This window comes from Phacochoerus africanus, chromosome 11 (genome assembly GCF_016906955.1).
Source record: "Phacochoerus africanus isolate WHEZ1 chromosome 11, ROS_Pafr_v1, whole genome shotgun sequence".
Classification (NCBI taxonomy): Eukaryota; Metazoa; Chordata; class Mammalia; order Artiodactyla; family Suidae; genus Phacochoerus; species Phacochoerus africanus.
Window position 1 is genome coordinate 47,243,340 of NC_062554.1, and position 23,384 is coordinate 47,266,723.

Below are 23,384 nucleotides of genomic sequence, written 5' to 3' on the forward strand. Positions count from 1 at the left end.
ACAAATTTAAAAATATGAGTAAAAAATTTTTAGTAAAACAAGTTGTGACCTAGAAAATTATCACAATGCCCTGGATTTCATACTAAGAAAGTAAGCTCAAGTCCTAAGGATTTTCTTCCTGGATCAGTAAGACAATAATTTTTGCGAAGGTGTCAGATTCTAAAAAAATCAAATTTTAGTCTCAGTCTTTAAGGGTTTTGCATCACATATTCCCCAAGTGTCAACCTTTCTCTCTGACTGAGAAGTGGTATAGACTGAAGAGGTAATAACTTGTGGTAGGCTGCAAGCGAGATGTATTGGACTGTGACCAGAAAAGGTCTGGATATGTCAGTCTTACCCTTTTTAATGGAGAAACATCCATCTTCCACATAAAATATGTAGATCTGTTTCTTGTCACTTGAGAATACTTATTGGAATATTAGAAGGACTGTGTCTTTCTGTCATTTTGCTTAGCCTTGTATAAGCTCAGTGTCTCATTCTTTATTATGTTCTTTCCATTCTTGACACAGTTCAGTGGACCTGGGGAGGAAAAGTTGAAACATGCTGCTGCTACCTTTTGTAGTAACCAACCCTTTGCCCTGGAAATGATCAAGTCTCGTCAGAAAAAGGATTCTCGATTCCAGACTTTTGTGCAGGTGAGTTGAGTGAATCATGTAAGAAAAAAAGTGTAATTTTTTACATCAATTATAGAACAAACTATGGGAACTCTGAATTTTTTACAAGGATTATATCTATGTTTATGTTTTTAAAGCCATATGTTATCTCTTTTTTCATTATTTCAATTAAAGTATTGTTGATTTACAATGTTGTGCCAATTTCTTCTGTACAACAAAGTGATCCAGTCATGCATATGAATACATTCTTTTTCTTATATTATCTTTCATCATGGTCTATCCCAAGAGACTGGATATAGTTCCCTGTGCCATACAGTAGGACCTCATTGCTTATCCATTCTAAATGCAATAGTTTGCATCTACTAACCCCAAACTCCCAGTGCATCCCTCTTCTCTTTCCCCTCAAGTCTTAGCAACCACAAGTCTGTTCTCTATGTCTGTGAGTCTGTTTCTGTTTTATAGATAGGTTCATTTGTGCCATATTTTAGATTTCACATACAAGTGATATCATATGGTATTTGTTGTTCTCTTTCTGACTTAGTAAGAGAATCTCTAGTTGCATCAATGTTGCTGCAAATGGCATAATTTTGTTGTTTTTTATGACTGAGTAGTATTCCATTGTATTTATGTACCACATCTTCTTAATCTATTCATTCGTGAGTGGAAATTTAGGATGTTTCCATGCCTTGGTAAAACCATACATTATCTCTTAAATTACTGGAAGGTATAAAGATGATATTGGAATGGTGAATAATAAAGAATATTTAGCAGGGAGTTCCTGTTGTGGCTCAGCGGAAATGAATCTGACTAGCATCCATGGGGACTCAGGTTTGATCCCTGGCCTCGCTCAGTGGGTTAAGGATCCGGTGTTGCCGTGAGCTGTGGTGTGGGTTGCAGACGTGGCTCGGATCCTGTGTTGCTGTGGCTGTGGTGTAGACTGGAAGCTACAGCTCCGATTCGACCCCCAGCCACGGACCCTCCATGTGCCACAGGTGCAGGCCTAGGAAGACAAAAAGACAAAAAAATTTAAAAATTAGAAAAAAAAAGAATATTTACCAGGATTAAAGTACTTGACATAGAAGTGCACATTGCCATAGAGATATTTTCAGGAAATCACCCATGTATACTGTTAAATAATATCATTAAAACATGAGAATGATCTTATATCAAGTCCAACGAAGAGTATAACAGCAGTCATGCTTACTGAGGTATATACTGATATAGATCAACAGTCAGTAAATTACAGCCCACCAGCCACTTCCAGCCTCTTTACTACTTATGTAAATAAAGTTTTATTGGAACACAGCTTGTTTTGTATTGCTGTCTAACAGATTACCACAAATGTAGCAACTTAATGCAAATGTATCATGTCACAGTTTTTTTAGTTTAGGAGTATACATAGAGTTTATTGGGGTCCTTTCTTCATGCTTTCCCCAGGCTGAAATCAAGATAGCAGCAGCAGCTACAGTTCTCATCTGCAAATCTTCTAAACTCACTGGTTGTCAGCAGAATTCATTTCCTTATAAAAGTGTAACCAAGAACCCTGTCTTCTTGTTGTTGTTGGCTAGCACTGCTCTCAGCTCCTAGAGTATGCCCAAAATCGCTTTGCCACATGGGTTCTGTAGACAGTTTTGGGGATGGATGTATCCTTTTCCACCAGGCCTGTAGGGATGTGTCTCTCTGACAGAGCTTTCTTTTAAAGACTCTGATGAATCAGACTCACCTGAAACAGTCCCCTTTTTGATTGACTCAAAGTTAACCGATAGCCACCTAATCATAGGAGTGATACCCCATCATATTCATAGGTACTGTCCAACACCCTAAAGCAGAGGGCATTATACAGGTGTACACCAGGAAGTAGGAATCTTGGAGGCCGTTTTAGAAGTCTTTACTGCACATAGCCATGTTCACTCATTTATGTATTATCTGTGGCTGCCTTCGTGCTAAAACAGCGGAGTGGAGTAGTTGTGACAGAGAATGGTGGCATGCAAAGCCTAAAGTATTTACTACCTGGCACTCTGTCGAAAAGTTTGCAGACCTCTGCTAGAGATGAGCTGATATATCTAGACTGGTGATGCCTTGTGCGTACTTGGAATGGCAGACAGCAAATTAGTTGACTAGCTTTTGGTAGGAATGCCAATTGTTGGAAAGTGTAACTAGATTTTCTTGATATGTGAAGATAAAACTTTTTTTCACAAGAAAGTAGTTGATTATGTATGCTGTCAGTTCTTGCTTAAACACATAACGCAGAAGCCATTAGCTGAGTGATAAAAGCAAAACATTATATGGTTGAAAAAGAAAGCAGAAGTGTAGCGTGGCAATGGTATGCCTTGGCAAGTTTTTAAGTCTTAATAACCAAAACTGTGATGTTGTAGATATGTATATGATGAATATATGGTTCTAGTTAGGTAATTATAGTCCTAATAAGAATTACAAATTTACTTGTTTGACTTTCATTTTAGGATGCTGAGAGTAATCCACTGTGTCGTCGTCTGCAGCTGAAGGATATCATTCCCACCCAAATGCAGAGGCTTACTAAGTATCCTCTCCTATTGGATAATATTGCCAAATACACAGGTACATCATTCTCACTGAAAGTAAAGAGCTTAGGAACAACAACAACAAAAACACATGTTCTGCTAAATAATCTTATAGCATCCTGGTGCCTGAAGGTTGGATTTCTAAATAGCATGGCAAAATTTTCTAACAAGATTCAATCCAGTGTTCTTTAAGCTGTAGATTTAATATACTCCATCAGTAGCTCGAGCACAGGGTTTAGCCAACTATGGATCATGGCTTAAATCTGGCTCACCACCTATTTTTGCAAATAAAAATTTATTGGAACATGGTCAGGCTTGCTTGTTGACATGTTGTCTCTGACTACTTTTGCACTACAGCAGCAGAGCTGAGTACTTGTGGGAAAGACCATTTGGCCTGTAAAGTGTAAAATATTTATTATCTTTCCCTTTGCACAGAAAAACTTTACCAGTCTTTCCTCTAACATACATCATATTTGCTTTGAAGAAGGCTTATTATACTGGATTGAAGAGATGTTATATAACTATGTATGTATTTTGATTAAGCATTGTCATTCCAACTCTCCTGTTTTGAAACATGAAGTGAATCTGAGTTTTTCAATTGAGCTTTAGGCTCTTATACTTAGTTCTCATTAATAATTCAGTTCAATCTAACTCCTGTTTCTTAATGCCTGAGAATTTGAAAATGGTCATACGTGTTAATTTGTATACTTTAATGTATTTGTTCAGTATAGCTGGATGCTGTTTGGAGGACTGTAATTTTGAATATTCCAATTTTGCTATTCTTTACCAAAATATAACCTCAACGTATCTCAACACATTTTGGTGAATTTCATCTTTTCTTAATGAAACAAGTGTTGTAAACTATTTTATTTTTTTAATGTAATCTCAAATTCAAAGAAACTTATTTTGGAGTTATTTTGAATTGTTTTATCATTCAAAAAAATATTGCTTAACTGGTCCACTGTACATAATCACGTAGGCTGTGCACTTTAAAATTCTAGGAGGAAAAGGGTCCTATTTATATAATCAGAGTGTGAATGAGACCCATTCCCTGGCGTAAGCCTGATGCTTTATGTAAAGCGTCACACCTTGGATTTGGTTTCTTTTTAAAGATTAATATTTGTGTTTAAAGTACTATGGTAAGAAGTCTTATCTGTCCAAAGACTACCTAAACTGAGATTCTGCCATAGGTTTTTAGCCTGGTATAAAAATACTCAAGGTCCAAGTATGCTCTTATAACTGTTGAAATAAAGTGATGTATAGAGATATATATGTGTGTGTATGTGTATTTCTTTTCTGATTTCTCCCATTTACATTTTGGAATTCTTTGCCTTTTTTAGAATGGCCAGCAGAAAGGGAGAAGGTGAAGAAAGCTGCAGATCACTGTCGTCAGATCTTAAATTATGTAAATCAAGCAGTTAAGGAGGCAGAAAACAAGCAGGTAAGGAGGAGAAAGCAAGAAGACGTAAGATGACTGTGAGAATAAGAATATTAAGTTAGTGTTACCTGGAATCTGTTAAATAATAATTGAAGAAGCTGTCATTACATAATTAAAAGGTGGGACATTTGTTAACTATCCATGTGGTAAGTGGGTCCAGATCAATTTGTGATAAAACGTTAGCATTGTATTTGGCTTTTTTGAGCATCTCTAACTGTTTGTTTGCTAAGCCACTCTGCTGGTGAGGCTATAGAAAAGAATGGGAACTTTGAAACATATTGTTTAGGGTGTAAAATAAAACCCCAGAGGGCAGTTTGGCAGTTTATACCTAAATTAAAAATGCACATATTCATACCTATCCTTTGATCCAGCAATCTCTTCCTAGTGATTCATCCAAGAGAAATGAAGACCTATGCCCATAGACTTCTGTAGGAATGTTTATAGCATAAACCAAATGTAGTGTAGCCATAAGCTAAAGTAAGACCAGCAATAAAAAGGAGTGAGCTGTTGATATGCACAACATGGATGAATCTCACCAATGTTATACTGAGTGAAAGAAACTGGACACAAAAGAGAATGTACTAAACTAATTTCTGGTGGAAGAAAATCAGAAAAGTGGTTTTCACTGGGGATCTGGGGACAAAGATTAAGAAGTATGAGGGAGCTTTCAGAGGTGATGATTGCACAGGTATATGCATTGGTTAAAAGCTCGTGGAAAGGTACACTTAAAATGTGTGCATTTCTCTGTATGTAAATTTTACTTTTAAAAAGAACTGTAAACAAATACTGAACTCTTGTTCATGATATGCATGCTAAAATACTTAACGTGTGCTTTTATCTGTAACTTATTTTGAAAGACATCTAAAAATAAGATGGATGGATAAAGGGATGAATAGCTGAATAGATATGTGATAAAACAAATATAGTAAATGTTAGTTGTACTCTGAAGATGGTGGGTATGTAGGTATTCACTATACACATTCAGACTTTTCTGTATACTGGGAAATTTTTATAATCTTGGGGGAAAATGTGTGTAGCCTTTAACAGTTTTTCCTCTAGAAATTTAGTATATATCTGTACATGTGTACAAAAGTATATGTTTACAATCATTTTATTGCTGTATTATTACAGGAGAAGGTTGGAGCACCCTATATGTCCATCAGTAAAGTATAGTTAAATAAACTACAGTTCATTCACAGAGTTGAGTACCATGCAGCCACTGAAGACAGTGAGACTGTTCTCTCTCTGTGTGCTAATGCGGGACAGTCTCCGAGATACATTGATGAGTGATAGATACAGAACCACACCAACACAGAGAAATGTGTATATGAATATACCGTGTTACCTTTTGAATTAGTAATGCACGTATGAATACATAAAGCTACCATATTTTTCTTTTAAAAAGGGTATATACACACAGCACACACAGAAATAAGCATACTTACATCCACATATATTCCTTTTGCTTAGAATTTTTCTAATAGGCTCCCCAAGAAGTGGGTGTTAGTGATTATTTCTTTGAAAGGCAGGAGGTCAGAATTAGATGGAAACTTACTCTTTATTATGTGTCTGTATTATGTTCTGAATTTTGTTCCATGAACATGGTTTACATATTTGTAAAGTAAGTATAAGCTAGTTAGAAGCCAGAGAGTTTGAAAAGAAGATTGGAAAAGAACAGCTGAAGAGGCAGGAGGAAAACTAGGAGAGTATAAGATCACCAAAGCCAAGAGAGGGAATGTTTGTTTGTTTGTTTGTTTGTGTGTTTTATTTGCTTATGATGATTTTTATTGTGGTAAATATGCAGAACATAAAATTTACCATTTTAACCTTTTATGAGTGTACAGTTCAGTGGCATTTAGTACATACACATTGTTGTAATAACCATCACCGCTATGCTTCTCCACAACTCTTTATCTTCCCAAATTCAAACTCTGTATGTATTAACCAGTAACTCCCCATTCTCTTCTAATCCCTGACAATCACTCTTCTACTTTGTCTCTATGAATTTTTTTTACTTAATGAATTTTATTACATTTATAGGTGTACAACAATCATCACAACCAAATTTTATAGCATTTCCTTACCAAACCCTCAGTGCATCCCCCCCACCCTAGTTCTGTGTATTTTATTTTATTTTATTTATTTATTTTTCAGTTGATTATGTTTATTTTATTTTTTTTCCATTTTTTAAATTACTCAAATGAATTTATCACATCTGTAGTTGTATAATGATCATAACAATCTGATTTCACAGGATTTCCATCCCACAGCCCAGGCACATCCCCCAACCCCCCAGACTGTCCATAAGTTATGAGACCATAAGTTTTTCAGTGTCTGTAAATCAGCATCTGTTCTGCAAAGAAGTTCAGTCTGTCTTTTTTCAGATTCCACATGTCAGTGAAAAGAGAGGGAATGTTTTAAGAAAGAGTTGAGTTGTCAGTTATGTGTGATGGTGCAGAGAGCACAATAAATGCAGGTGAAATATCCATTTGATTTAGGAACAGGGAGGTCATTGTCTCCAAAGCAGTAACCTTAGCTCCATCCTGTCTGATTTTCAGCGCTTAGAAGATTATCAGCGTCGCCTGGATACCTCCAATCTCAAACTGTCAGAGTACCCAAATGTTGAAGAGCTCAGGGTAAGAGACGGTCTAATCATAGTTTTAAAAATAGAATTTACTAAATATCTGGCAGATGATCAACATGTCATTGGAAACATATGAAAGAGTTCTTGCATAATAGATTTATCTATATTTATGATTCTATTCTTCCTTTTTAATGTCTTGGTCTGTGTGAAGATTGCTTTATTCTTTCATTAGAGGAATATTTTGTGTGAAACTAACTTTTTGTGACAGGAATTTGGAGAAGACTAAGGAATACTACTTATTTAATTTTATCGTGTTCTGTGGTTTGAATAAGAGTAGGGCTGTTTACTAGGGGAACTTTGCAGGTTTTTGAGTAAAGAAAGATGATTATTTTTCTGTCAAGGTCTTCAAAAGCATAGAAGTTGAACCCATTACAGGAATGACAGTAAAATATTTCTTAATTGCCACTTCTAGTACATGAAGCTTTTATATTAAGTAATAACTTCTTAGGATTTTAGGTCTTTCTTGTACCTATTTCACTAGTTGTTACGGCAGATTTATTTGGTGGCTGTTGAAATAGGTTTTTGTGTCATGTATAACAGCTTATCAAAAAGCATGCTAATATGCTTAGCCTCTTAACTTCCAGAGAGTAAGGTTTTTCTAGAGCTACTTATGCTGAAAGTTGATTCTCTTGTTAAGTTACTGATATTTAGAGCAAGCCTGAGTACCACTTAGACTTCTGTGAAAGTTCTGTTCCCTAGAACTTTTTTGGAACTAGAGCCTGGAACTCAGAGGATTTGTAAACTATGCATCATCCTCATCTGGTTATGCATAGAAAAATTAAGGAAGAGGTTGAGAATCTAGTGCCTGAATGTTTGCAACTTAATTTTCATTAGCTGTTATTATCTGTTTAGAGTGAGATACGGAAGACAGTACTCCTGAATGTTTCTCTGTAAGATGCTTTTTCCTTTTTAGAAGATTTTATGTGTTTTACTTTAACTTGATTTTTATTCAGTTTTCAATTAGTTGACAGATATCAATAACAATAATGAATGTAAATAGTATCTTTTCTATTAAGAATTTCTTGAAAGGAGACTATATGAGATATCATCTCACTAAGTGCTTGGAAATAAGTTGTGTGTAATTCTCTTAATTTTGGCAGAATTTGGATTTAACAAAAAGGAAGATGATTCATGAAGGGCCATTGGTTTGGAAAGTGAATAGAGACAAAACTATTGGTAGGTATATTGTCTGTCAATTTTGGGGAGAGCAGAGAAAGGAAAAGAAGAGGAAAGTTTCCTTATGCCAAAGAGGAGAAGAGAGAACCATTTGCATAGGAACTAACAGTAGCTGACTTTGTGTTATTTGTGCATTTATAGAAGATCCATGTATATTATTTTGTTGTATGTGAAGTGTGTTAAATATCCATTTAGGGATTAAGCAGAAAATTTTGTGATTCAGTCCTATATCCATCCTTGTATTCTAATGAGTCTAAGCTGCCTTTAAACCACTGTTACCTCAAACTGTCTGTGGTGAAGAACCATTGTTTTTTATTTCTTGTCAGTCATAGACTGACACTTTGGTGTAATACATTAAAAATGAATTATTAAAATATGAAATTCAAAAGACAATGACAATAGCAAGTCAGTCTTTAAAATTTACTAGATTTAAAAGAAATCAATTTTCTCTGTCAAATTGTTATAAAATTTATAAAACACATCTCAATTTCTGTACTAATTACCTTTCCTACATTTTTCTTTCTAGACCTATACACATTGCTGCTGGAAGATATTCTTGTATTATTACAAAAGCAGGATGATAGGCTGGTGTTAAGGTGTCACAGTAAGATTCTGGCATCTACAGCCGATAGCAAACACACATTTAGCCCTGTTATTAAGTTGAATACAGTGTTGGTTCGACAAGTGGCAACAGGTGAGTATGTCCACTGACTGATGCTAATAACCTTCAGGTTCATCATAAAGTTGCATAAGATATTCAGTATTGTTTAAGTAACACAGGTGGTGTAGAGTTTTGTTCCTTTATGTTCTTTTTTTTTTTAATGGCCACACCTGCAGCATATGGAAGTTCCTGGGCCAGGGGTCAAATGCGAGCCATAGCTGCAGTCACGCCAGGTACTTTAACCCACTTCACCAGGCTGGGGATCGAACCCACACTTCCACACCCACCTGAGACGCTGCAGTCGGGGTCATAACCCAGTGTGCCACAGCAGGAACTCCTCCTTTTATTTTATTTACTGCTTAGAAAGTGAATTAAGAGTTTATATCCCAAAATTATTTAGGATGCCTAGATTCCCTGTATAATTTTCTACATATTACTTTTATCTTTATTCCATGTTCAAATCTTTGATAGACACCAGTGGAGACAGTGAATTAGAGGTAATCCCATTGAAAAGGCTTTCATTAGAGTGGTATGTTTTTTGGTCATAGTGGTAGGGAAAAAGCAAAAACTGAAGAAGTGGGTGTAGTTCAGGTTTTTTAAATCACAAAGTTAAGAAGTTACAAAGTAACTATACTAACAATGAGATTTCTTTTAAAATTTGTTAGTGCCTTAATAGTAAGTTAAATTCATGACCTCTTTTCTCCAACACCCACTGAATATTACTAACCATATATTAAAAGGTCAGTTCAAAGCAAATGCAAAAAGAGTCACAGTGTTCAATAATTTAGATACATTGACACCTTCTTGTTTTTAATAAATTATTGTGGAATCAGTGCTAGCTTTTATAATCTTTGTTTTATTGAAGTATAATGTATATAGTACAGCATACAGTAATTTGCAGAAATTTTAAGTTATAGTTTGATGAGTTTTTACAAAGCTAACATGTGTTTACAGGGTGATCGCATGTAATCTTGACGTAGATTAAGATGCAGAACACTATGAGGACCCTAGAAACATCTTTCACAGCCTTTCTAGGTCATATCATTAGAGCAATTTTTGTCTTATTTTTTGCAGATAACAAAGCTTTATTCGTCATCTCCATGTCTGACAATGGGGCCCAAATTTATGAACTGGTGGCACAGACAGTTTCTGAAAAGACTGTGTATGTACTGGGTATAGCTACCTTACTCTAATGTTTTTTATTATCCTAAATATAATATTCTACAATCTTAACTGTGCTTTTTTTATAAAGACTCTGAAAACCAAAAACTATGTGAAAACTCACTTCCTCTGTATTCTTTGAGAGATGTTCATCTAAGAACCAGTACCATTTCGATGGGTTTCTCTTACTATGTTTCTATTCTATGCAAAGTATCTTTTCTAAGGAAAAAAGTTCTCAGAAGTGTCAAGTGAAGTTTTTTTTAATGGGTATTGTATTCATAATGTTAAGTTTTTCTGTAAGGCGTAGAGATTTTATGATCTCTATTTAATAATATGTCACCAAAATAAAGATATTCTCTGGCAAAAGTAGGGGTTTTTGTTTGTTGGTTTGGTTTGGTTTCTGGTTTGGTTTGTATGTTTTTATTTTTGCTTTCTGAGTATATTTAAAAGGCATCTGTTTTTTCCTTTCCCTTCTATATTTGGGTTTTTTTTTCCACACTTCCTGCAGCTGGCAGGACCTGATCTGTCGGATGGCGGCATCAGTGAAGGAGCAATCCACAAAGCCAATTCCACTGCCAGAGTCCCCGCCTTGCGAGTGAGTGTGCCTTTGCTTTGGAGTAGGACTGACTTTGTGGCTTTGGTCAGAAAAGGAATGAATAATTCTTAATATTTTGTTGCAGTGATGTTTAGGCATCTCATGAAGCTGAAAGATTGTTTTCTTTCTTCTACAGAGGAGACAATGATGAAGAAGAACCTCCAAAATTAAAAGAGGAACATCATGGCATTTCAGTCCCTGGTCTGCAGAGTCCAGGTAAACTGATCTGTTACACTAACCCAGAAGAATGTAGTGTACATATTACTTCAAAACGCAAAGAAGCTGTAACTCTTTTGGCTTATTCAGGTTCTGGCATCAGCTACTCACTTTAACAAACTTCACTTGTCAGCCTTCTGTGTCATTATAACATCATACTAACTGCTGTGTATTTTACTTGTCTCTATACCTCATGTGGTTATTTTTTCCAAGTGTTTCCTGAATGTTTCATGTTAAAAATTTTGTTTAAGATATATTCTACTTTTTTCTGTTCCGTTGAACAGACAGAGATTTGGGATTAGAATCTCCCTTAATGTCAGCAAAACCTCAGTCTCATTCACTGGGTACCTCTGGGAAATCAGAGGTTGATGATCTCTTTGTGGCTGAGAGACAATTTGCAAAGGAGCAGCATGCAGATGGGACTCTAAAGGAAGTTGGAGTAAATTATCAAATCACAATTCCAGAGCCACACTTGCCTGTCTCAGAAGAACGGTGGGCACTGGATGCACTAAGGAATTGTAAGTTTTATTCATAAGTTAACACAGATACTTGTTAAGTACCAGAGTTGTATAATGTTCTGTGCAGCCATTTAGGGAGATTCAGGAAGGTATAAATTATGAATTTTCCCTTCAAGAATTTTATAGTCTAATTGAGAAGATGATAGAGAACGTCCCCCCACCTTCTCAAGTTAAAGGACCACCGCTGTCCACTGCTATACTTTCTCTTTTCCTTCTTTTCTTTACCATAGATTATGGGCTCAATTTTAAAACATGTTGAGATTAGGGTAAAGGAATGAATGGCAAGCCATTTTAGAGGAAGGACATAGTTGGAGTTTTAAGACTGGAACTTTGGAGGAGGTTAGGGAGAGAGATGGATCTCCGTGTCAAAGCCATAAGAGTTCATAGCATCTCTCAGGAAGTGCATGTGGAGCAGAAAGACAGAGGGTCAAAGACACAAACCTGTGTGGTGCCTTTAAAGAGACAGAAGATAGAAATTAAGCCAGAGTTGAAAGTAGGGAATTGGTCAAGTTCTTTAAAACCTTATTTATTCTAGATTCTCCTGAATTAACAGTGATAATGATTTCTGATGGTTTGACTAACATTGTCCCACTCCCTCTCTCATTGTTGAGTGACCTCAAAGCATAAACTTGCCCACCTCAAATTAAATTAGTTCTTTTTTCAACAACCTAAGGAAGCTGTGGTTCTAGTGAGGTCATTTTTTAAGACTAAAAATATTTCCTTGTCCTTTGAAGTTACGGATACTACCAAATGTTGGAATTAAATTTACAGGGCAGTTTTGTTTTCCTCTTCACCATGTAAGGAGATTCTTTGGGTTATTATAGACAATAAAATAAATGTTCTGGGTGTCTAATAACGTTAGAAAAAAATAACTCACGTATATAGTGTCTGCTTCTGGAAAAAGCAGAACTTTCAGATTCTTTTGTCTAGGTTAACATAGCTTTTTTCAACATCCTTTTAAGAAATACCTTTGGGGGTATTATTCCAGTTATATGGAAGAAAAAAAATAGAGACAGGTATGGTACTGGTTAATTGATGGTTCTAAAGAGGGAAATGCTATATGGGAGAATAATAGGAGAATCCCCATTGAAAATTCTTTATTTTTTAAGTCCATTGCATCTTCTATAGATGGTGCTTTATTTTCCTTTTCAAAGCAAACAAAAAATGGTTGTATGAAATCAATATTTTGACTGTATGTTACTAAAAGTTACTTACCTTAAGAGAGAATTGATAATGTTGTGAAGAATTTAATTCAGTCAGTCTGAGGTTATAGTTGTGATTGTGTATTTCCCCCCCTCCTTCCTGGATCTTGTAGTGGGTTTGTTGAAGCAGTTGCTGGTACAACAGCTGGGTTTGACTGAGAAGAGCGCTCAGGAAGACTGGCCACATTTCCCAAGATATAGGACAGCCTCTCTCGGGGGGCAGGCAGACAGTGGAACCCAGAACTCTGAAAGCATTAAGGCTTGTCATCCTGGTGAAGGACAGATGCCCTTTAGAACTGGAACTGGTGACACGTCAACTTGTTACAGTCCACGGACTTCAACTGAATCTTCTGCTCCACGGGATTCAGTGGTACTGGCATTCCAAGAGAGCCAGGCAAGTAACATTTTAGTAATGGACCACATGATTATGACCCCAGAGATGCCTCCTGCAGAGCCAGAAGGGGGTCTTGATGAGAGTGGAGAGCACTTTTTTGATGCCCGCGAAGCACATAGTGATGATAATCCATCAGAAGGTGATGGAGCAGTTAAAAAGGAAGAAAAGGATGTTAATTTGCGCATCTCAGGCAAGTTCCTTTCACACTGAAACTTTGATTTTGATCGTTACTCTCTGTCCTATGTGCTGAAATGTGGATGTCTTTGGGGTACCTAAGCATTATCTCTTTGTGTGTGTGTCTGTGTGTGTGTGTATAGTATCTATCCTTTTGTGCTGGAAGATACAGCAGTAAATAAAACACAGAAAAATCCACTATTCTTATGAAGCTTAAACACTATGAGGGGCAAGAGTAACAGGAGATAAGTTAGCAAATAAATAGATGTCAGGTAGTAAGAAGAATGAGGAGGGAAAATAAGTCCAACTCAGGGGCAGAGCGTAATGTGGCAGACAAGGTGGTCAGGGAGGTAGCATTTGAGCAGAGATGCAGGGGATGTGAAGGAAGAAGCTCTGTGCGTGTCGGGAAGTAGAGTGTTCCAGCAGAGAAGAATGGGACACAGGCTGTGAGGCCGAAGCAAGCAGCCGCAGCAAGCGTTCTGTGTTAAAGAATGCAGCGCGAGGGGAAAGTGGTAGGAGATGAGGCAAGGTGGGTAGCTGACATGGGAGGTGGTGGCAAGATCATATAGGGACTTAGTAGTTTTTCAGCTTGTAACTTTTAAAATGTGAATGAATATAAAGTTATTCGCAAATTACCAGAAAGTTTGCTGAGTTTCGCTTTACCCTGAAATGAGAAAATTCTTACGAACTTAAAACCAAACTTGGGAATTTGGGAATTAATGGCCTTTCCCTCTCTTTAATAGCTTTTAAAGTTGTCAGCGAGTCCCCTCATCTCTGTTTACTGATGTGACGAGGGCCGTCGCACTCTCCTCAGACTGTTCTTTCTCTATCAATAGGAAACTGTCTGATCCTTGATGGCTACGAAGCAGTGCAGGAGAGCTCCACAGATGAGGAGGTTGCCTCCTCACTCCCCCCGCCGCCCACGACAGGCGTCCCCTCCATGGACTCCACCCACCAGCAGCAGCATTCTCCCCCGCATGCTCATTCTGATGGGGCAGTGTCCCTGTTCACCCCGGAATTCCTGGTCCGGCAGCGATGGGGAGCCATGGAGGATTCCTGTTTTGAGGTCCAGAGTCCCTCCTCTTGTGCAGACTCACAAGGCCAGATCATGGAGTACATTCGTAAGATAGAGGCTGACCTTGAACACTTAAAGGTACCTCAGACTTCAGCATCCTTAGGACTTGGCTGTAAGAAACTTAACAGAGAGGAAGCATAGAATGATTGAAATGCTGATGTCAGTGACCTTGTTCAGGGTCTAGATTTGTATGTTTTCTTTGACTCTTGTCTGTGACTAGACCTGGATGAAAAGATGAGATCAGCATTGTTTATCTGGTTACAAATCACAAGAAGGGAAAAAGTTGTAGCTATGTAAACAGTGTGTTTGTATGGGTTTCTCAGTTTAAGAACTGAAATATATTTGAGAAGATTGGCTGGCCTACATGAGAAAATGTGAATAAACTGAGATAGGTGGGGTTAGTGTAGTTAGGGATCTAGGCTGGGAAACGCTTTAACTTGCCATAACCTATTAATTATCTATGAATTGTTAGGTGATGTTGGTAGTTTCCCAGATGCTGTGGCAGATAGAAATTGGCTCTGGTGGCTCCTATAATCTAAAAACCTGCATATGAATGGGAGTTTTGTAAATTGGTAATTGAAGATGTCACTGTATAAGCCACGATTGCAAAACTGACTTGTGTGGTAATTTCCCACAAAAGGACTTTATAAGTTTGCCATCAGGAGGCACAGCTGCTACAGTCCAAATGTTTTGTCATGACATCATTTAGTAGAGGCTTTAGGGACAGAGTTAAAAAGTGTTCTTAGCCTCTTAGCTAAAGATTGGTCTCCCTTAGTTTTTATTTTAACTTCCTGTGGTGAGTGTTCCCTTCTTCATATGATTATATATGGGGCCGTCCCGTGGCTGCTGAGAGATCTAAAAGGTCATTGGGGGGGTGGGTTGGCTCTAATTTAGTTCATGCCACCTCTGGGACCATTTTCAGGATGACTCCAAGGAGTGGGAGAATCACCTCTCCTGACTGCCTTCTCCTCTACTTTCTTCTCTATGAGAACATTTTAAGTTATTTACTCAAGAAAGAAACAGTAAAAGGAATGAAATCTATGTTTCTCTCCTAACAAACATTTTAGTGATGTTAACGTGGAAATCTAGAAGCGTGTCCCTGTAGTATAAAAAGCCTTCTTTCCTATTTTCAAAGTACATTTTTTATCATGTTCAAATGAAAAACCTATTGGTTTTATTTTACAGAAGGTGGAGGAAAGTTACACCCTTCTTTGCCAAAGGCTGGCTGGATCAGCCCTCACAGACAAGCACTCAGGTGTGTGAAAACTGTGGATTTCAGACTCAAGAATCATCCTGCATGAACAGTACACCAAATGAAATGATTTACTATTCTTTGAAGTGGAAAGCTCCTGCGATTCAACTTCTCTGTCTTAAAAAACTGCTTGTTTCCAAACATCGTGGATCAAGCAGAGGCTGCTGTCTGCTGACTCGGCTGTTCCTTTGCAAGAGGAGCTGCACTTGTCTGTCCCCACGCCACCCCCTTTCTGTCTTTCTTCACCCTTTACAAAAGGCAGAACAGGGTGAGCCAGTAAATTGAGGCTCCCTAGTGGTGGAGGCAGGTCCCCCTCAGGTCCTGCTGTACCTTTACGTCTCTTCTGATGTTGAGAGTGTGTCTCCCTGTGACTGCAGAGGGATCTGTGTTCAGTGCAGCAATTTGTACTCCTTTGCTTTACCTGCTTTCAGATGAGGCGGTTCTGATCCAGAAACAGATGTATCCATGCCCACAGATTTCAAATGTGTTGTCTAGGTGTTAATTTTAATTTGTTCATTCATCCTAATTTGATCTCTACATGTCTTTGCTTCTTCCCAGATAAAAGTTAGAGCTGTGTGTCCTGGAGGTGACTGAAAGTTGTTGGATTTGAGCATCGGCCTTGTATCACCACGTCCTGGCTCCAGTGTGGACACAGAGAGTGTGGCCCTGAGGTTGCCATGCCCAGGGTGCCCAAGCAGGACTGGTTCTTCACAGTCTGGCAGCTGCTCTCGCCTGTCAGTGAGGGGACGTTCGTTCTCGTTCTCTCACTCTGCTCTCCTCACTCTCGGAAATTCATTTTGATTCAGAACAAAAACCAAATGTATAGAGCTTTGGGTGTAGAATATGAAATTTTACTTAGACTTAAGAAAAAGAGAAAATCAGATGTATTTATTTGACTTCATTCCGTATTTGAAAGCACATTTTAATTTTTATTTTGCCATGTTTTGTTTTAGTTGAGTAGTGAGAGTTTTCGCCCTTTGTATTTAGTACACCCAAGGATCGATTGCTCCTGAAGCAGAGAGTTCAGGATAGGGTATTGGAGGTGGGGTAGAGAGGTGACGAGGAGGAGGGGGTAAGCGGGGAAGGAGGAATGTCTGGCCTTCGCTGTACTGTATCCCATGCCCTCTGCTGTCCAGTAGGCTGCTTCTCCGAGGGTCACCTCAAAAGTGTAGTCTGCTTGGCTCCTAAGTGCAGAGGCCTTGAGCTCTGTGCTCCCAGGCAGCGCTTCCTCCCACCCGAGGCAAGCACCTTTTCTCTGTAGCTGGGACCCACTCCCAATTACAGGACTCCTCAATGTACTCAATAGCAGTCACTTGAAAATGGGTATGTTTTCTTCCATTGTCTCCTTTTCTGGTGAGGGTTGGGATTTGGGAGGGAGAGGAAAGCAAATTTTATTTTCTTGACTATAAATTGGTTATTCTTGGTATTGTCTCATTTTTATAATTATACCTTAGACTTTGGCACTTGTGTAAATTTTCCCTGCTCATTGAGCAGGAAGTAAAAACAAACAAACATGCTTCAGATGGTGGTGGTGGTGGCCGAGGAAGGGTGGGATGGGAGCGGGCAAGAGTTTGGGAAGGTAGGTAACTGAATCACTACTGAGTTGAACAATGGCTTTCATTAGCCACGGGTACTGCTGATTATAAGGCCAGTAAAATTTTAGTACCTGAAGGTTTGACTCTTAATTTTTGCACTGATGGTGCCAAAGGGCTCTTTGACTTAAACAGAGAGCCAAGAACGGAGTGGAGAAAGATGTGGTGGAGAGGCAAGCTGCTCAAACCAGCTCTGGAAGCACTTCCTCTGACTTCACTGCTGGAACTTTTTCCACACTGGTGCATGACTGACCTTAAAAATTGCAGACCAGAACATACACTGGATACTGCAGGCAAGGCGTTGGCAACTGCCTGCTCTAGAATGAATAGTAGTGGCAGCACCCTCCAGAGGAGAAATGTTTCAGAACTGTAACTTGAGAACTCCTTCAGTTCTATTGGCTTTTCTGTGGTTTTCTTCGTGCATCAGGTATATGTTTTCAAATATTTTTGCCAATTAAAATGAAATCATTTGTCAAATATTAAAATTCTGTTAATATGCAAGGAGTTCATCCACTGCTCATACCTTTCAGTAGTGTCCTCTGAACTCTGGGTAGTTAGGATATAATTTTACTCTTCCCTACCATTCCCCCCTCCACCCAAATATATATATATATACACACACACATACATACATTTCCCCCCTCATCACAGGGTTCTCAACTACTTTTATAAGCACCACTACAACTTAACAAGCTCAACAAGTTCGTCTATGTCCAGATTCCTCTTTCTGTTTTTCCAAAACTGATCTATGTTTTTAAATAGACCAACTTGGATCGTTGGACCTCATCTATAAATTAGAATTTTATTTTGAGTTGTAGCCCAAGGATAAATTAAATCAAAATGGGATTAAAATTTTAGAAGCAGAAGCTAATATATAAATTAAGCTTGGAACTTGAACTTTCTGTATCTCTTATGAGAAGCAAGTAGAAACCAAATGGTTACATTGTGCTGCTGGATATAATGTAGTCACTTCCAAGGAAAAGGGTTACACCTGTAGTTCCTAGACACTAATACCATCAGTGGGTAATTAATCAGGAGAAAGGTAAATACGAATAGAACTTTCATCCTAGCCTCAGACAGTACAAGGTAGTTGCATAATTCTCTTAACACTCATTCATTTAAGAAGCTTTGTAGGTTCGCAGGGTTTGGGTTTCTCTTCTAGCTCAGCCAGGCTCTTGTCCTTAGCAACTCTTTGCTTTGCTTTTCTTGAAGTTTAACCCTTCCTTGGAACAAAAACAGGGATAACTGGAAACATATTTTGACCATAGCTCTAGTACTTCCAAATAAATCTGTATCTAGATTTTCAAGTGAAGTCTTACTTCTGAGACAATTCCACGATTTTGAGGGTTCGTTTTATCTTACCAGCCTAACTTCTTCCCTCCTCCTTCCCAGCCTAGCCTCCCACACTCTCCGTTTTGTTAGGCCATTATCATCACACCTGTTTTACTTTGATACTGTATCTGCCATTCAGGATGATGGAATTAGATGTTCACCCTGTCTTTGAGTAAGACTGATTGCCATCAAAGCAATTTTCTCAAAGTTCCTTGACCAGAAGTTGGAATATACTTCCATATAAAAAGATCCAAGGGCAGTGGGCAGAGCAGCCTTGGCAGAGCAGGAAGAGCAGGAGCGCTGGGTTTTGGTGACCTGCTGTGACCCCATGCTCTCTCCTGTGGGACTAATGGCTCCTTTGCCATCAAGTGGCAAATTACATTTGGAGCGTCTCCGTCCTTTTCAGACAACAGAGTTAATCAAGGCAAATCAACAAACCCCCAAAGTGCTGTAATTTAAAATCATGATGACTGCCCTCGAAGCCATATATTTTACATACTTTAAAATCAGCTAACTTGGGAGTTCCTGCTGGGGCACGGTGGGTTAATGATCCAGCTTGTCTCTGTAGAGGTTTGATCCCCGGCCAGGCAAAGTGGGTTAAGGATCCAGCATTGCTGCAACAGTGGTGCAAGTCACAGCTCTGGCTCAGATTTGATCCCTGGACCGGGAATTTCCATGTGCCACAGGGGCAGTTGAACAAGGGAAAAAAAATGAGCTAACTTGGACTACTTGAGTTATCTTGGCTTTATCTAGGGCCTAAACTTTTACTATATTATGCTGCGCAGGTGGCATATTTTATAAGCTTCTTGGCTTTCTTTTATCTAAAGCAACTATTAAGATGAGTCCCTCTAAAAAAGTTTTTTTGTTAATTTGTTTTTGAAGGAGTGTGGGGAGCTAATGTGATCGTAGAGAAGAGAAGTCCTTTTTTTTTTTTGTCTTATTTTGAAGCTTAAGAAAACATGCTTCCTGTGAGGTGTCTTTTACTCATGCGCTTTTTTTTTTTTTTTCTTTTTACTCTTGGTAAATTTGGTGTATTACATGGAGCTTCTATATTTCAAACTAGAAGCTGTCTTCTTTGAAGTTGGTATATGATGTTATTTTGAGCTACTAGAGCTTTGGTCAGTATTTCCTCCCTGTATGTCACAGAGGGCACTATCCAGAGAACTATGTACAGAGGACCTCAAAATAAAAAATTATCAGGACTGTTTAGACATCTTTCTGCTGGCTAGGTTTTTCTTCCCTGTTATTACAATTTTTGTTTTATAAATTATGCCTTTTTTTTTTTCCTGACTTTCCCACCCCTTTTCAAAGTGATCTGCAAAATTGTCCTTTCCTCAAGAAAAGAATTCCTTTTGCCTCATTCTTCCCCACTGGTATTGATGGTTTTGAAAATAAATTGGTAGAAAAAAAAATGTACCTCCTAGAAGGAAGCCACCCTGTCCGCCATGTCCAGGTACCAATGGCTAAGCAGACGTACTGCAAACATGTTAACTGTAACATGCACACTGTGGGTTCTTCTTAATCAGCCTCTTCCTACTAGAACATTTTGCTTTCCTTGTTCACCATACAATCATGTACTCTTTAACAGAAATTACTTTTAAAGAAAATCTGGAACTATCTTAAGAAAAACTTTATTAATAATCATGTATTTTTACTGATCACATTTTGAAATGCCTAAAAGACTTTATTGTTCTAATTATCCAGATGTACCTTTGTAAAATAGCTCTTTTATGAATTAGCTGATAAGGCTGTATCTTTCTGGAACAAAATATCAGACATCTAAAAACTTTCTGTTTTCTGGGGCCTGGGAAGATAGAAAATGAGAATTCAAATATTAAATATGCTTAAAGGAACCAAGTATGTGACTTTTTATTTATATTCCTGTTGATTTGTCTTATGCAAGTTATATTAGAAAAGTTTTGGGGAGTTCCCATTGTGGCAGAGCAAGTTAAGAACCCAACAAGCATCCTTGAGGATGTGGGTTCAATCCCTGGCCTTACTCAGTGGATTAAGGATCTGGCATTGCTGCAAGCTGAGGAGTAGGTTGCAGATGCGTCTCAGATCTGGCATTACTGTGGCTGTGGTGTAGGCTGGCAGCTGCAGATCTGACTTGACCCCTAGCCTGGGAACCTCCATATGCTGCAGGTGCAGCCCTAAAAAGAAAAAGAAAGAAAGAAAAGTTTTGGTGCCAAGATGACCTTAATTAATTTTACTGGCGATGATGATCAAACATCTTCCTGCTTGTTAGAGCATCTTCACTAGTGATCTCTGTAATGTGTAGACCTCCATAAGGACACTTGCAGCTGGAATTGCCCCAGGGTTTAGGGCAGCTTTGTTGTTTTTTTAACAGCTTCATTGGGATATAATTTACATATCGTACAATTCACTCATTCAAACTGTATAATTCAATGATTTCTGGTATATTTCTTATTTTTTAAATTGTAAAATATATGTAACATAAAATTTGTCATTTTAACCATTTTAAGTGTACTTTAGTGAGATGAATGGGTCAGCTTTTATGGCTCACTTGGAGATAATTGGCCTAATGCTACCCTAGATGAAAATAAGATGTCTTTATTGCCATTCTTATCCCCAGTGTTAGACTTCCTAGATTACCAACATTTCTATGCTTTTATGGATCCCATTTCAGTTTTCACATTTCAAACCCCTGAGTTTTAGGCTTTTTGTTGTTGTTGTTGTTGTTGTTACGATGTTGGGTTTTTTTTGTTTTTTTTGTTTTTTTTGTTACGATGGTTTTGACATAGAGGTGTAATTTGATTTATTCCTAGGATGGTATTTTAATTTCCAGTCATTCAGGGGTGCATATTTGGCTGATAGATCTAATAAGTGTAAAAAAAGATGCTTAGTATTTTGTAGATCTTTTAGTTAAACCTTAAAAAAAAATTAAGTCAGATGTACTTTGCAGAAATTAACCTGTTTGTACTCTTAGCCGTGCTTATAAATATAACTAATAGAAGAAATAAATACCCATACCATTCCCACTTGCTCCTAGATGGCCGTGTTACGGGAATGGAGACAGTCAAGCTCTGGCTTTGCATGTGAGCAGTTACTTCCACTTTTTGCCATCCTCCTTAAGCCAAATGACTGGTTTGCCAAAGTTTTAATACCAACTTCAAAGACAAAAGGATCTATCCTGATGAAAAATTTGCTTTTCTATTGAACTTGGTATCTTCCTGCTATGATGAATGTCACCAAACATTACAGATAAATAGCTAGATGTAGGTTTTTTCTATTTTTTTCTGTAATGTTAAGTATAATTCTTGTTACTAATTGAAAATACTTCCTTGATTTTAGCTGTCAGGGAATATGTTTGTTTTGCCACCTGTTATTCCTAGTGAGACACCAACATTCCCTGGGCATCAGCTGAGGCCTTGGTTTGAAATCATTTAAGGTAGGTAGAGTGCTCTTTCTATTCTAGTCTTTTCCTCTTGTTTGATTAGGATGCTTTTGGACCTGTGACTTAAGGCTTCCTTTACAGCATTTTATTTCAAAGCTTCCCTTCCTTTATATACATGACCACAGGATTGAGGCTGCCTGAACACATTCTAATCAATAACATTAATTTAGGGTACATCTTGGTGACCTTTTAAAAAATTGTGGAGAAGTGAATGTACAGAGAAATTTTTTCTACTGTCTTATTTTAAATATTAAAGGCAGGTAGCATGTTATAATGCACCAGTTCTCAATCTTTTATCTCAGGACCACTTCATACACTTAAAAATTATCGAGAACCTTATGGAAGGTCATGTGGATTATTATAACTATTGATATTTATTGGAAATTAAAATGAGGAAATTTATAAGAAATAAGAAAATAAAGAACATTAATTCTTTAATGTTAAAGAATTTAAAAATAATAAACCCATTACATGTTTTTGTGAAAATTTTCTACATTTCCCACAATGAAAATATTTGAGGAAAGTGTTTTATAGTTTTTCAAATCTCTAATATCTAGCATAACAGAAGATAACTAAATCCCAATATCTATTTCTATGTGCAGTCCGGTGTGATACATGGTCTTGTTGAAGCAGATGAAGAAATTCTAGCTTCACACGGGCATATATTTTTAAAAGGGAAAATACCTTAATACCCTTTTTGGATAATTGTGGATATTCTTTTCGACGATACACTGAAATCTGACAAGAGGTGGTTTTTTAAAACATTGCTGCAGTGTGGAATCTGAAGGCATATCAATGAACTCTTTATACTTTATTAAATGGATTGATGGATTTGAATTTAACACTGTTTTTACACTTGTTTTTATAGTTGATTTACAATGTTCTGCCAGTTTCTGCTGTACAGCAAAGTGACCCAGTTATACATATATATACATTCTTTTTCTCACATTATCCTCCATCCTGATCCATCACAAGTGATTGGATATAGTTTCCTGTGCTATATAATGCTTCAAATGTGTAAAGAATGGAATCTTGTTCCCACGCATGATTTTGTAATATCCTGTATTGGTCTTCTGGAAAATATTGGCCTCCTGAATTGTTCAGGTCTTCAAATGTTAAACTATTTCTTTATATAATATATTAAAAAATCACTTTGGATAATATCAACAACCAGTCTCATCAGGAAAGTCTCATGCTGGTATGTACAAATTTCCAAAGCTTTTAATTTTTGCTTGAATGCTCAAATTTTATCATTGGCAACAATGATGTTCATTCCTTCAAATAATAGGCTCACTTTTTCTGATTTTTGGGAAAATATCTGCCAGATATGCAAATCTAATTAGCCGTTCCTGGGAGTTCCCGTTGTGGCACATCGAAAATGA

At 37.5% G+C, this 23,384-nt stretch overlaps 1 protein-coding gene across 3 annotated transcripts in view; it reads left to right on the forward strand.

The window, feature by feature from the left end:
* The window catches only part of ARHGEF12 (Rho guanine nucleotide exchange factor 12), a 143,256-nt gene extending 122,819 nt beyond the window's left edge, over window positions 1-20,437 (forward strand). For all 3 annotated transcript variants that reach the window (XM_047751872.1, XM_047751874.1, XM_047751873.1), the window contains 14 exons: window positions 510-635; window positions 3,077-3,191; window positions 4,495-4,595; window positions 7,151-7,228; window positions 8,337-8,412; window positions 8,939-9,106; window positions 10,148-10,235; window positions 10,743-10,829; window positions 10,966-11,045; window positions 11,330-11,563; window positions 12,879-13,349; window positions 14,170-14,486; window positions 15,594-15,663; window positions 16,219-20,437. In XM_047751872.1, the coding sequence (XP_047607828.1) occupies window positions 510-635; window positions 3,077-3,191; window positions 4,495-4,595; window positions 7,151-7,228; window positions 8,337-8,412; window positions 8,939-9,106; window positions 10,148-10,235; window positions 10,743-10,829; window positions 10,966-11,045; window positions 11,330-11,563; window positions 12,879-13,349; window positions 14,170-14,486; window positions 15,594-15,663; window positions 16,219-16,229 (2,022 nt within the window). In that variant the 3' untranslated portion in view covers window positions 16,230-20,437. The remainder of the gene's footprint in view (window positions 1-509; window positions 636-3,076; window positions 3,192-4,494; window positions 4,596-7,150; window positions 7,229-8,336; window positions 8,413-8,938; window positions 9,107-10,147; window positions 10,236-10,742; window positions 10,830-10,965; window positions 11,046-11,329; window positions 11,564-12,878; window positions 13,350-14,169; window positions 14,487-15,593; window positions 15,664-16,218) is intronic.
* Window positions 20,438-23,384: the final 2,947 nt, after the last annotated feature.